Source organism: Lepidochelys kempii, chromosome 3 (genome assembly GCF_965140285.1).
Source record: "Lepidochelys kempii isolate rLepKem1 chromosome 3, rLepKem1.hap1, whole genome shotgun sequence".
Taxonomy (NCBI): domain Eukaryota; kingdom Metazoa; phylum Chordata; order Testudines; family Cheloniidae; genus Lepidochelys; species Lepidochelys kempii.
In genome coordinates, this window is record NC_136382.1 from 126,969,198 (window position 1) to 126,984,271 (window position 15,074).

The following is a 15,074-nucleotide window of genomic DNA, read 5'->3' on the forward strand; positions in this document are numbered from 1 at the left end:
AGCTGTGCATTTCACACGTTAACAAAGCTTTCACTAATAGCAAGAATATTCAGAAGCGTAGGAAGAACGCTACAGCGGAGATTTGTTGAATTAAAACTTAATTCAACATCTCAAATTAAGTAATTAGTAATTGAGATCTTAGAACTATGTATTTTTGTGTGGAAAGACTCTCAAGATTTAGGGCTTGATACTTATGATTCATGCATATACATTTTCCTCAAAGCATGTTGGCAGCATGGTACCCTATACTAACACATTTCCCTCTACAGCCGTATGCTCCAGGGCAGCGTTAAACATCTAGCAGTCAGCCCCATACCATCTGTGGTGCAGCATGCTCCTTTCAGTCACTTCTATAAAACTTCCTTATTTCTAAAAGTGATTTCTTCCAGTGAATGAAAGGCTTCAGCTGTCAATCAGAATTCAGCCCCTGATTTGAAGTTTAAAAAAAAAAAAAAAAGACTTTTTAGATTAACTCTATACAAATGCAAAGAAAACTCTTGTAAACATCTGATTAGTGGTATATGGGTTAGTGTTAAACAGATTCCTTCAAAGCTTTAAAAAAAAATGTAAGTGTTCAGAGCAAGCATGAAAAATGTCAGCCCAAAGAATATTTTTCAAAAACTCAGTGAAAAAAAAATAAGGGCTTTTAATTAAACTGCTTTCACAGCCATAAGACAGACAAGGTGGGGAGGTAATAGCTTTTATTGGACCAACTTCTGCTGGACAGAGAGACAAGCTTTGTGGGTCAAAAGATTGTCCCTCTCACCAACAGAAGTTGGTCCAATAAAAGCTATTACCTTACTCACCTTGTCTCCCGAACATTCTGGGACCAACAGCACTATAACTACACTGTTCACAGCCATAAGTAACCCTGAAGAATGAAAAGGGAAGGAAAAAATAAAAGCATATGGATCCAAAAGAGGGAATGTTTCTGAAGAGTCTTAATATTTAAATGCCATTTAGCATTTAACAACATCCGTAATAAAAGCCTTCCTAGACTGTGGTGACCAGAACCACACAGAAGTACTATTCTCCTCCTATTTGCAATCCCCACAATTTATTGTGCAGGAGACTTAGCAGCCCTACAGTTAGAACAGTTTCTTTTGCACTTCAGCATTATGTAGATGCCTTAAATTTAAAAGATTCTACACTAAGTATAAATGTATGTAATCGGTTTTTAAAAGAGTCATCAAGGCAAAACACATAGGGTAATGTGAGCAAATTCAGGGTTGTAATATTTAAATAGTGGGGTTTTTTTAAAAAAAAACCAAAACTCTTCCACTTAATCACTTTTAATGATAACTTAGTTAAGTCTTTGATGGAACATGCTGTCCCAACCAAATGCATGTACTTTCTTCATTACATGTTACATTTAGTACACAACACTGCTCTGATCAAGAACTGCCCAAATAAAGTGGCCTCTGGGAACATCCCAATCCCCACTAGGTAATGTACTTTTTACAGCTTCAGGTAATCAAAACATTCAGGCAACATGATTAATATTACAGGATACGGATCATCAGCCTACCTGTTGCCAGGAAGCCACATCCTGATCTGAGAAGTTCATTAGAACAAACTAACTTTAATAAACGTCTACGTATGTCAGTAATAAATATCCCAGATTGTATGTACATTGGGAGGTGCTGGGAAAGGTAAAGTAGCACATCTACCTTTACTAAATTGAGTCAGCCAGGAAGTGAGCAGATTATTCCTTTTTGAACCATTTTCCCTCTTTAGAGTAGGGATTATTCAGCAAAGCGAGTTGTTTGGCAGTTATTTAAACCTGACCTGTTTAATTCCAGTACAAAAAGCAAAAACATTATTTAAGACACTATACCTATTTGTGACAGTGAGATATCTTATGCATTTCACACTAGATGAAATTGAATATTTATACTTAGCAATAAAATTAGTTATTTAAAATTAGTTACATTGTTCCCCTAACTCAATTCTTCAAAGATTGGATTAATTTCATGACTTCTTTTGTCACCTTAGTTTTAACTACATTAGTTCCCATTTTCTTCAGGAAGTTTAAGTTTAGTTTAAGAGGAAGTTTTAATTTAAAATTTTACTGACTGTGCTGTGTCTTTCATAAAAAGAGAAGTTAGTATCCTCTAAACCTGCATTTATTTATTTCCTTGACAAAACTGGTCTGATGTTTTAGGGCTGGGAATCTCAGCAGTGGAGGGACGACTAGGAAGGGATTCTCAATGTTTCAGCCTTCAGAATATGGAGTTTATATTTGAGAAAAATCTTCCAGTTCTAAATGGATAGTTACAATTTAAGAGTTCATACGAAAATAGGCATTGTTTGAGGATTTGTTTAATTGTGCAGAACCAGTAAGTGTTGCATACCACGCTACCAGGTCAGCAGAAGCAGCTGAACTATTCCTAGAGCTCTGCTAACATCCTTGTTAATATCAACAACCAAAACAAGTCATTACAGAAGTCACTATGTAAATTAAAAACAAGAATAACCATGCTAGTTTCTGCACTAATTAAAAACATTAGGACAAGATCAGGCTATTGTAAACATGGCAAAAAAATTTACGTTATTTTTTAAAGGGTGTGTCCTCTCAGTGCCCTGAACCACGTCTCCAGACATTTTTGTGGCAATGTCCCATCTACTTATTTTTCACCCCACCTCTCAGAAGGGCGAAGTAAATTTAAGTCCAAATTAAATGTATTTCAAACAGGTTCCAAAATTAATGGATACGCAGAGGTTAGTAACAGAGTAAAGGAACTACATGAGATATCTGAATGGGTATATACATTTTCTGGTGGCTCTAGAAAGAACATTTAAAGGAAAATACTGGTAGTTAGCTAAAAATCACTAAATATTTTCTGGTTTCAGAGTAGCAGCCCTGTTAGTCTGTATTCGCAAAAAGAAAAGGAGTACTTGTGGCACCTTAGAGACCAATAAATTTATTTGAGCATAAGCTTTCGTGAGCTACAGCTCACTTCATTTCTGAATAGCAAAGATAAAAATATACACACAAAAGTCCCGATTCCTGCAAAACATTGAGCAACCTCAGCTCCCAGAAAGTGCTCAGCACTCTGCAAGATCTAGCTTTAAAAGGATTTTTCATAAGATTTGGTAGAAACATCTGCCATTATTTCAGTATTTCCATTCAGTAAAACATGTTTTCGGTGAAAGCTGACAGTTTGCAGCTATGTTTGGGAAGCTTTAGCCCAAATTGTAAGTTTCAGCACACAGCTGATTGATTTAATTTTGGAAACCTGAAGAAAGGCATTCCAGCTGTTTTTGAAAACACAGTAAACACACTGTCAGAAAAGGAGCCAGAATACAGTAGCCCCAAAACTTCTCTACCTTAAAGAGAGAATGCAACTTTAATATCAAATGTACACATTAGAGAGTCATGAAATTCAAAGTGTAAGGTCTCTGCTGCAACATTAACTCAGCCATGTAGCATACACAGAGCATTTTATATTCCTTTCTCACTCTTAAAATGGATTTTTTACACCACTGTTACAGTCACAGGTAACATTGTTGTAAGTCTTATAAAGAAGCATGCTAATCTTTCTTCAATAAGTTTCCTCACCTGTGGTTTTAACACCATATTAGAGTAAGAATGAAAATTTTTAGAAGTCTCATTTACTTTTCACCATTAAAAAAAGTATTAAAATGCAGAATAAAGGACGCCAAATACTATATTCAATAAGGAAAAAGCAAAGGGTACTGGAAACTCATGGAGTTTTTGTTACTGGTAGTTAATGTTAGCTTGATCATAAAACTGGATAAACCATAAAATATTGCTTAAAGATCATACGAATAAACTTTTAAATACACTCCAGAATTTTTTAAAAGCCTCCCTATATATTCAGTTTCCTCTCTTGATAAAGACAAATATAAAGAACTATTTCAACTTATTCTCTCTTCCCCCTCTACCCTCCCCCAATACTTTGTGCTAGTTTTACTTTCGTTTTGATACAAGTATTCTGAATGGTGTACTGACATACTGCTGCATTTAGGATAGCACTGACTTGCAATTTATTTTTCTACACATTCTTCATTTTATTTTGAAAATCAAGCAGTTAGTACTAAATAAATGCATCCCAGGTACCTCTAAAATATTGCAGCAGGACAGTGTAATTTAGTATTTCAAGAGTTTAGAAAGCCTAGGTTGATTTTTTGTTTGATAAAGAGAATTCTCTCAATTTCATCTGCTTAGTTTTTGCAGACAGTTACCATAAAACTTCAGATTTATTATTCAATTGGAAATAACTCTCAATTTGGCAAGTAGGGCTAATAGGACAAATGAGACATACATAAAATTAACAAGCCATATGATATCTATTGCATAAATACCAGCTATCCTTAAGAGAGACCAGATGTTTTCAGCTAAATATTTGTCAGCCGTATGCTACCTCAAAAAGCTTATCTAGTACAATACATTTCATTTACATTAATGCATGTCTCTTACTGTTTGAAATATAGGGATATGGGAGAAAAATAATAGGCATGCTATCATTTAATGCCTTTTTGTAGTGAGATATAAAAGAGGGAAACTTTTTAAGCATAGTCAGTCAATGTCAGTTGTTGTGATGCTTAACACTTTGGTAAATGGAACCCAAAAATCTGAATGTTTGGTGTTTTTGCTTTACTGGTTAGATTTTTACTTCCACATTGGCCTCCAATGTTCTGAGAGAAGGCATAGCCTAGAACATGAGAATAGGTTTGAATCTACTACACAGACTGTATCGCCTAGAAAAAACACATCTTATTTTATTGTTTTTAAAGGAAGGCTTTCTAAATATGCCTGTGAGTCTAAGGCCCTTTCTATATTATCAAGGGATGCAACAACTTATGGTTTTTTAACATCATGTGAATCCATACTACAATTTTAAAAGCTATTCGATACCTGATATAGGAGTCACCAAAGTTATGTCTGAACAGAATTTAGCTTCAGCTGGTTAAAGTGTAGCATGGACAAAGTATACAAGTATACAGCATGATGCCAAGATGAGAATAACTTTGCAGATGTCTGCTTTCTGAAGCAAAAAGTGAACAGTATCTACACTAGCAATAGTTCATTGCGGGCCTGCTTAAAAGAATCCCAGTTCTCAAAGGAGGCCACATTGGTGCAAACCGCTGGTGGTGGTAACAGATCACCACTGTTTACACCAGCTCACCTAACCTGCTCAATTGGCCTAGAAAATAGGGTGATAAAAGTGTCTGCAACCTATCTATGCTAATGCTCCCACCAGTAGAGCTGAACCAGTGGTAGTGTAACAGAAATTAAGAAAAAGGCCAGTGCAAACAAGACCTAAGGTTTGGTATGGCAACACATTCAAATGCACATACACTACAGGGTGCAATATTCCAAGTACGAGCACCATATAACCATCCATGGCCAAAACATCAATGCTCCTGTCTTGATATAATTGGCAGAAATGCAATTTCAAAGTGTAGACATAAACAGCATCTTTTCAGATAAGACTATTCCAATATATACTCGCTGATGGCTGTACCAGCCAGATGCAGGCGTGTGGGAGGGGTGGCACTAGGGGACTGAGGGCTAGTCTACACTGGCAACATTAAACCACCTCCACGAGGGGCGGAGCTACCAGCACTGGGGGCGGAGCTACCAGCACTAGTGCACTGTCTATACTGGTGCTTTACAGCACTGAAACTTGCTGCTCTCGGGGGGGGGGGTGTTTTTTTCACACCTCGAAGCAGAAAGTTGCAGCGCTGTAAAGTGCTAGTGTAGACAAGCCCTAAGAGAATCAAGAAATCCTACTAGTCCAGGTACAGAACCTCCTTACCTACTTCGACCATGTTACATTTAAATCTCTCCCCCCCCAAAAAAATATTATTTATCTCAGGAAACTGGGCAAGTAGAATTTTGCAAGGCAGGTTTAAAGCTTTATTACAAATGTAAGAAAGTGATATTATAAACTACACTAATAAAATACAGTCAAGTCACTTATACTGTAATTTAGTGTCAGATATTTAGAAGTGATGCATTTCTAGCTCCCGGATTGACTCTGTGGAGAGATACGTCATCAATTATGATGTAATTAATTAAATGCTCAGACACTCATCTTATGATCACCCCCCATAATGAATGCTACATTGTCCAGTAGGGCAGAATTATGCGAGTATCTATTCAAATATTTCCAACCCACATAAAAGTTGCCACAGGATGGCAGACTTAGGAAGTCTCCTATACTTACAGTCTCAAGTGGATATGCTTTCTCCCCCCCTGAATTTAAGGTTTTTGTTTTTAAAAAGCAAACAAAAACACCATATCACACCAATGGTTCATGCAGTCCAGTATCCCACCTCAAAAAGAAAAGGAGTACTTGTGGCACCTTAGAGACTAACCAATTTAATTGAGCATGAGTTTTCGTGAGCTACAGCTCACTTCATCGGATGCATGCCGTGGAAACTGCAGCAGACTTTATTTATACACAGAGAATATGAAAAAATACCTCCTCCCACCCCACTGTCCTGCTGGTAATAGCTTATCTAAAGTGATCATCAGGTGGGCCATTTCCAGCACAAATCCAGGTTTTCTCACCCTCCACCCCCCCACACAAATTCACTCTCCTGCTGGTGATAGCCCATCCAAAGTGACAACTCTTTACACAATGTGCATGATAATCAAGTTGGGCCATTTCCTGCACAAATCCAGGTTCTCTCACCCCCTCACCCCCCTCCCAAAAACCACACACACAAACTCACTCTCCTGCTGGTAATAGCTCATCCAAAGTGACCACTCTCCCTACAATGTGTATGATAATCAAGGTGGGCCATTTCCAGCACAAATCCAGGTTTTCTCACACACACACCCCCCACCCCCATACACACACAAACTCACTCTCCTGCTGGTAATAGCTCATCCAAACTGACCACTCTCCAAGTTTAAATCCAAGTTAAACCAGAACATTTGGGGGGGGGGGTAGGAAAAAACAAGAGGAAATAGGCTACCTTGCATAATGACTTAGCCACTCCCAGTCTCTATTTAAGCCTAAATTAATAGTATCCAATTTGCAAATGAATTCCAATTCAGCAGTTTCTCGCTGGAGTCTGGATTTGAAGTTTTTTTGTTTTAAGATAGCGACCTTCATGTCTGTGATTGCGTGACCAGAGAGATTGAAGTGTTCTCCGACTGGTTTATGAATGTTATAATTCTTGACATCTGATTTGTGTCCATTTATTCTTTTATGTAGAGACTGTCCAGTATGACCAATGTACATGGCAGAGGGGCATTGCTGGCACATGATGGCATATATCACATTGGTGGATGTGCAGGTATACGAGCCTCTGATAGTGTGGCTGATGTTATTAGGCCCTGTGATGGTGTCCCCTGAATAGATATGTGGGCACAATTGGCAACGGGCTTTGTTGCAAGGATAAGTTCCTGGGTTAGTGGTTCTGTTGTGTGGTATGTGGTTGTTGGTGAGTATTTGCTTCAGGTTGCGGGGCTGTCTGTAGGCAAGGACTGGCCTGTCTCCCAAGATTTGTGAGAGTGTTGGGTCATCCTTTAGGGTAGGTTGTAGATCCTTAATAATGCGTTGGAGGGGTTTTAGTTGGGGGCTGAAGGTGACAGCTAGTGGTGTTCTGTTATTTTCTTTGTTAGGCCTGTCCTGTAGTAGGTAACTTCTGGGAACTCTTCTGGCTCTATCAATCTGTTTCTTTACTTCAGCAGGTGGGTATTGTAGTTGTAAGAAAGCTTGACAGAGATCTTGTAGGTGTTTGTCTCTGTCTGAGGGGTTGGAGCAAATGCGGTTGTATCGCAGAGCTTGGCTGTAGACAATGGATCATGTGGTGTGGTCAGGGTGAAAGCTGGAGGCATGCAGGTAGGAATAGCGGTCAGTAGGTTTCCGGTATAGGGTGGTGTCTATATGACCATTGTTTATTAGCACTGTAGTGTCCAGGAAGTGGATCTTTTGTGTGGACTGGACCAGGCTGAGGTTGGTGGTGGGATGGAAATTGTTGAAATCATGGTGGAATTCCTCAAGGGCTTCTTTTCCATGGGTCCAGATGATGAAGATGTCATCAATATAGCGCAAGTAGAGTAGGGGCTTTAGGGGACGAGAGCTGAGGAAGCGTTGTTCTAAATCAGCCATAAAAATGTTAGCATACTGTGGGGCCATGCGGGTACCCATAGCAGTGCCGCTGATCTGAAGGTATACATTGTCCCCAAATGTGAAATAGTTATGGGTAAGCACAAAGTCACAAAGTTCAGCCACCAGGTTAGCCGTGACATTATCGGGGATAGTGTTCCTGACGGCTTGTAGTCCATCTTTGTGTGGAATGTTGGTGTAGAGGGCTTCTACATCCATAGTGGCCAGGATGGTGTTATCAGGAAGATCACCGATGGATTGAAGTTTCCTTAGGAAGTCAGTGGTGTCTCGAAGGTAGCTGGGAGTGCTGGTAGCGTAGGGCCTGAGGAGGGAGTCTACATAGCCAGACAATCCTGCTGTCAGGGTGCCAATGCCTGAGATGATGGGGCGCCCAGGATTTCCAGGTTTATGGATCTTGGGTAGTAGATAGAATATCCCAGGTCGGGGTTCCAGGGGTGTGTCTGTGCGGATTTGATCTTGTGCTTTTTCAGGAAGTTTCTTGAGCAAATGCTGACAGCAGGACTGTCTGGCTATGTAGACTCCCTCCTCAGGCCCTACGCTACCAGCATTCCCAGCTACCTTCGAGACACCACTGACTTCCTAAGGAAACTTCAATCCATCGGTGATCTTCCTGATAACACCTGATTTAAACTTGGAGAGTGGTCAGTTTAGATGAGCTATTACCAGCAGGAGAGTGAGTCTGTGTGTGTAGGGGGGTGGGGGGGATGTGAGAAAACCTGGATTTGTGCTGGAAATGACCCACCTTAATTATGCACATTGTAGGGAGAATGGTCACTTTGGATGAGCTATTACCAGCAGGATAGTGAGTTTGTGTGTGTGGTTTTTGGGAGGGGGGTGAGGGGGTGAGAGAACCTGGATTTGTGCAGGAAATGGCCCAACTTGATTATCATGCACATTGTGTAAAGAGTTGTCACTTTGGATGGGCTATCACCAGCAGGAGAGTGAATTTGTGTGGGGGGGTGGAGGGTGAGAAAACCTGGATTTGTGCTGGAAATGGCCCACCTGATGATCACTTTAGATAAGCTATTACCAGCAGGACAGTGGGGCGGGAGGAGGTATTTTTTCATATTCTCTGTGTATAAATAAAGTCTGCTGCAGTTTCCACGGCATGCATCCGATGAAGTGAGCTGTAGCTCACGAAAGCTCATGCTCAAATAAATTGGTTAGTCTCTAAGGTGCCACAAGTACTCCTTTTCTTTTTGCGAATACAGACTAACACGGCTGTTACTCTGAAACCTATCCCACCTCAGACAGTGGCAAATACCAAATGCTTCCCAGGAAGGCACAACCGTATAGTGGACAATTACAGAATAATCTCTCCCCAGGACAAGTTTCTGACTAGCCCCCAGAAATTTGTGCTTAGTTTCAACACAGAATCATAAGGGATATAATTTTTTTTAACCCTATGTGAGAAACTTCAGAGTGATCTAACAAAGATAGGTGAATGGGCAATAGAATAACAGATTGCATTACATTGTGTTAGACAGCACTGAATGTTGATTGATAGGAATAATCTCAACTACTCATACACATTGCTGAGTTCTAAATTAGCTGACTACTAGATTAACAGGAAAGAAACCAGGGCATCATTGTGACCAGTACCATGAAAACCTCTGCTCAGTATGCTGGGACAATTGACAAAATAAACAGCACACAAAATACTGAAGTTAGAATTACAAAAATATAAATTTGTGGAATGCCTTCAACTCAAATAACGTGCTGTAGCTCAGGTAACACACCCAGCAGAGAAACAGCAAAAACAAAAGGGATTCAGATTGACGATGACAATTATTTAAAGGGAGACTGTTGTACAAAGAGAATTAAAAGAATGAGACTAGTTTACAAAGAAAATGAGTAAGAGAAAAAATAAGAGACATGCATAATGTAACGAATGTTACAGAGAACATAAATTGGGTGCTCCTCTTTACCCTCACTTGGCTGTACAATGAAGGAAACACACACACACGCAGCTTGAAAGACAACAAGTTTAAAATGAATAAACATATCTTGATTTACCTAACATATTGTTAAAGTTTCACAGCTTTGCAGAAGTCAAACAAGAATTAGACATTTATATGGGTAACTAGAAGATCCAAAAAATTTTTCAGTAGGATTAAAAACCCAAGGACTTGTCCACATAAGGAAATCGCCTGGAACAGCTATTATGGGGCATACACTAATTAGTCCAGAATAAAGTGATTTTTACTCCAGAGAAGGATACACCCAGGGACCTATTCCAAAACAGCAAGCCCGGTCTGTTTCCCTTTCCAGACTAGCCCTTAGAGGAGGCTAAACCCTCATGCTTCAGGATACAAACTAATAAAAGTGACAGGTTTCAGAGTAGCAGCCGTGTTAGTCTGTATCCACAAAAAGAAAAGGAGTACTTGTGGCACCTTAAAGACTAACACATTTATCTGAGCATAAGCTTTCGTGAGCTACAGCTCACTTCATCGGATGCATTCAGTGGAAAATACAGTGGGGAGATTTTATATACACAGGAAACATGAAACAATGGGTGTTACCATACACACCATAACAAGAGTGATCAGGTAAGGTGAGCTATTAGCAGGAGAGAAAAAAACTCCCAAAACCTTTTGTAGTCATAATGAAGGTGGGCCATTTCCAGCAGTTGACAAGAATGTGTGACTGGGAGGAGGAAGGAGAATAAACATGGGGAAATAGTTTTACTTTGTATAATGACACATCCATTCCCAGTCTTTATTCAAGCCTAATGTAATGGTGCCCAGTATGCAAATTAATTCCAATTCAGCAGTCTCTCATTGGAGTCTGTTTTTGAAGTTTTTTTGTTGAAGAATCGCAACTTTTAGGTCTGTAATCAAGTGACCAGAGAGACTGAAGTGTTCTCCCACTGGTTTTTTAATCCCATTGGGCAGGCTCCCGTATTGGCTGTGGGGTTTCTTGCTCGGGTTCTGAGCCATGGGATACCGGCCGGGATGAGCCCTGTCCGATGGTCAGGTCAGCTCTCGTGTCAGAGGAGCTGGTGACCCATTAGCCAGCCAGCCCGCCCGGCTTCTGGGCGCTGTCCTGTGGCAGTGAGTTCCACAGGCCGCTCACCAGAGAAGGCACCGGGAGGGGGCTGATTCCTAACCGCCGCCGCCCGCCCCCAGGTCGAAACAAGGGACATCAATACCAACAGGTGTCACCGCTACATCGGAGAAACCAATGATCGCCCGGGGCCACAAGCCCCTTCCGGCCCCGGGGCAGCGCTCAGGCACCCGGCGGGAAGCCCTGCGAGGTACCTGCGCCGTCAGCCCCTGCTCCTCGTCCTCGTGCCCGCTCAGCACCCGGCGCAGCTTCTCCATCTCGCCGCCGCCGCTCCAGGCCCCTCGTCCCGCCCACCCCGCGCTGTCCCCTCCCCCCTCGAGCCCCGCGCATCACTGACCCGCCCTGCTAGAGCCCCACCGGAAGTCACGAGACCACAAACGGAAACAGACGCGCGGCAGTCGGGACTTTAGTCCGACCGTTAGAGTCCGGCCGGGAACCGAGCCGAGCCGAGCACCGCCCCCTTTAGGAGAAAGGCCCCCACCCCCGTTCCTGACTTCGCCCTTTGGTCCCGCCTTCGTCCCCAACTGCGCCCCGCCCTGAGCCTAGCCCCGCCCTCTCCCCGCGCAAAGCCCCTTCCCTCCTCGCCACGCCCCCTTCGTCTACGCAACCAGCTCTCCTGGTCCCTCTCCCTCCGCCTGCTTAGTGCCCACGCCCCCTGCCGGCCTCTGCTCCGCCCCTTTTCTCATCCCTGCCCCCGCCGCGGTCGGTCCGCTCGACCTCCCCTCCCGCCCTCCTGGTCCTACGCCTGGCCAGCCCACGGTCCTCAGCAGCGCCCGGGCGGGGGCGGCCGTGGGCGGAGCCTGCAGCAGCCGGTGCTCCTTGGGCATCCCCAGCTCTTGGGCAGCCTTGCAATGCCAGGCGCTCTGCCAGCGTGTTAGTTTGTGTCATTTCTTACTAACAGGTTTCAGAGTAGCAGCCGTGTTAGTCTGTATTCGCAAAAAGAACAGGAGGACTTGTGGCACCTTAGAGACTAACCAATTTATTTGAGCACAAGCTTTCGTGAGCTACAGCTCACTTCATCGATGCATACCGTGGAAACTGCAGCAGACTTTATATACACACAGAGAATATGAAACAATACCTCCTCCCACCCCACTGTCCTGCTGGTAATAGCTTATCTAAAGTGAGCATCAGGTTGGGCCATTTCCAGCACAAATCCAGGTTTTCTCACCCTCCACCCCCCCACACAAATTCACTCTCCTGCTGGTGATAGCCCATCCAAAGTGACAACTCTTTACACAATGTGCATGATAATCAAGTTGGGCCATTTCCAGCACAAATCCAGGTTCTCTCACCCCCCTCATCCGCCTCCCAAAAACCACACACACAAACTCACTATCCTGCTGGTAATAGCTCATCCAAAGTGACCACTCTCCCTACAATGTGCATGATAATCAAGGTGGGCCATTTCCAGCACAAATCCAGGTTCTCACCCCCACCCCCATACACACACAAACTCACTCTCCTGCTGGTAATAGCTCATCCAAACTGACCACTCTCCAAGTTTAAATCCAAGTTAAACCAGAACATGGGGGGGGGGGGGTAGGAAAAAACAAGGGGAAATAGGCTACCTTGCATAATGACTTAGCCACTCCCAGTCTCTATTTAAGCCTAAATTAATAGTTTGCGATACAACCGCATTTGCTCCAACCCCTCAGACAGAGACAAACACCTACAAGATCTCTGTCAAGCTTTCTTACAACTACAATACCCACCTGCAAAAGTAAAGAAACAGATTGATAGAGCCAGAAGAGTTCCCAGAAGTTACCTACTACAGGACAGGCCTAACAAAGAAAATAACAGAACGCCACTAGCCGTCACCTTCAGCCCCCAACTAAAACCCCTCCAACGCATTATTAAGGATCTACAACCTATCCTAAAGGATGACCCAACACTCTCACAAATCTTGGGAGATAGGCCAGTCCTTGCCTACAGACAGCCCCGCAACCTGAAGCAAATACTCACCAACAACCACATACCACACAACAGAACCACTAACCCAGGAACTTATCCTTGCAACAAAGCCCGTTGCCAATTGTGCCCACATATCTATTCAGGGGACACCATCACAGGGCCTAATAACATCAGCCACACTATCAGAGGCTCGTATACCTGTACATCCACCAATGTGATATATGCCATCATGTGCCAGCAATGCCCCTCTGCCATGTACATTGGTCAAACTGGACAGTCTCTACGTAAAAGAATAAATGGACACAAATCAGATGTCAAGAATTATAACATTCATAAACCAGTCGGAGAACACTTCAATCTCTCTGGTCACGCAATCACAGACATGAAGGTCGCTATCTTAAAACAAAAAAACTTCAAATCCAGACTCCAGCGAGAAACTGCTGAATTGGAATTCATTTGCAAATTGGATACTATTAATTTAGGCTTAAATAGAGACTGGGAGTGGCTAAGTCATTATGCAAGGTAGCCTATTTCCCCTTGTTTTTTCCTCCCCCCCCCCCCCCGATGTTCTGGTTTAACTTGGATTTAAACTTGGAGAGTGGTCAGTTTGGATGAGCTATTACCAGCAGGAGAGTGAGTTTGTGTGTGTATGGGGGTGGGGGGGGTGTGTGAGAAAACCTGGATTTGTGCTGGAAATGGCTCACCTTGATTATCATGCACATTGTAGGGAGAGTGGTCACTTTGGATGAGCTATTACCAGCAGGAGAGTGAGTTTGTGTGTGTGGTTTTTGGGAGGGGGGTGAGGGGGTGAGAGAACCTGGATTTGTGCAGGAAATGGCCCAACTTGATTATCATGCACATTGTGTAAAGAGTTGTCACTTTGGATGGGCTATCACCAGCAGGAGAATGAATTTGTGTGGGGGGGTGGAGGGTGAGAAAACCTGGATTTGTGCTGGAAATGGCCCAACCTGATGCTCACTTTAGATAAGCTATTACCAGCAGGACAGTGGGGTGGGAGGAGGTATTGTTTCATATTCTCTGTGTGTATATAAAGTCTGCTGCAGTTTCCACGGTATGCATCCGATGAAGTGAGCTGTAGCTCACGAAAGCTCATGCTCAAATAAATTGGTTAGTCTCTAAGGTGCCACAAGTACTCCTTTTCTTTTTGCGAATACAGACTAACACGGCTGTTACTCTGAAACCATACAAACTGAGTGATCAGTAAGGTGAGCTATTACCAGCAGGAGAGAAAAAAACCTTTTGTAGTGATCATAGACTATCAGGGTTGGAAGGGACCTCAGGAGGTCATCTAGTCCAACTCCCTGCTCAAAGCAGGACCAATCCCCAATTTTTGCCCCAGATCCCAAATGGCCCTCTCAGGGATTTAGCTCACAACCCTGGGTTTAGCAGGCCAATGCTCAAACCACTGAGCTATCCCTCCCCCCCATAATCAAGGTGGGTCATTTTCAGCAATTGACAAGAACGTGTGAGGAACAGTAGGGGGGAAAATAAACGTGGGGAAATAGTTTTACTTTGCGTAATGACCCGTTCACTCCCACTCTTTATTCAAGCCTAATTTAATGGTGTCCAGTATGCAAATTAATTCCAATTCAGCAGTCTCTCAGAGTCTGTTTTTGAAGTTTTTTTGTTGTAATGTTGTGACTTTTAGGTCTGTAATCTAGTGACCAGAGAGATTGAAGTGTTCTCCGACTGGTTTTCGAATGTTATAATTCTTGACGTCTGATTTGTGTCCATCTATTCTTTTACGTAGAGTCTGTCCGGTTTGACCAATGTACATGGCAGAGGGGCATTGCTGGCACATGACGGCATATATCACATTGGTAGATGTGCAGGTGAACGAGCCTCTGATTGTGTGGCTGATGTGATTAGGCCCTATGATGGTGTCCCCTGAAGAGATACGTGGACACAGTTAGCAACGGGCTTTGTTGCATTGCAAGGATAGGTTCCTGTGTTAGTGTT

General features: G+C 42.8%; 1 protein-coding gene across 2 annotated transcripts in view; it reads right to left on the minus strand.

Annotated features, from left to right (window-relative positions):
- Positions 1-11,470, minus strand: part of SFT2D1 (SFT2 domain containing 1) — a 46,266-nt gene extending 34,796 nt beyond the window's left edge. Inside the window, exons 1-2 of one of the 2 annotated variants that reach the window (XM_073337897.1) lie at positions 11,375-11,461; positions 317-427 (exon numbers count right to left, since the gene is read on the minus strand). In XM_073337897.1, coding sequence (XP_073193998.1) covers positions 317-319 — 3 coding nt within the window. In that variant the 5' untranslated portion in view covers positions 320-427; positions 11,375-11,461. Of the gene's footprint in view, positions 1-316; positions 428-11,374 lie in introns of both variants that reach the window. The other variant, XM_073337896.1, reaches the window with a different exon arrangement.
- Positions 11,471-15,074: the final 3,604 nt, after the last annotated feature.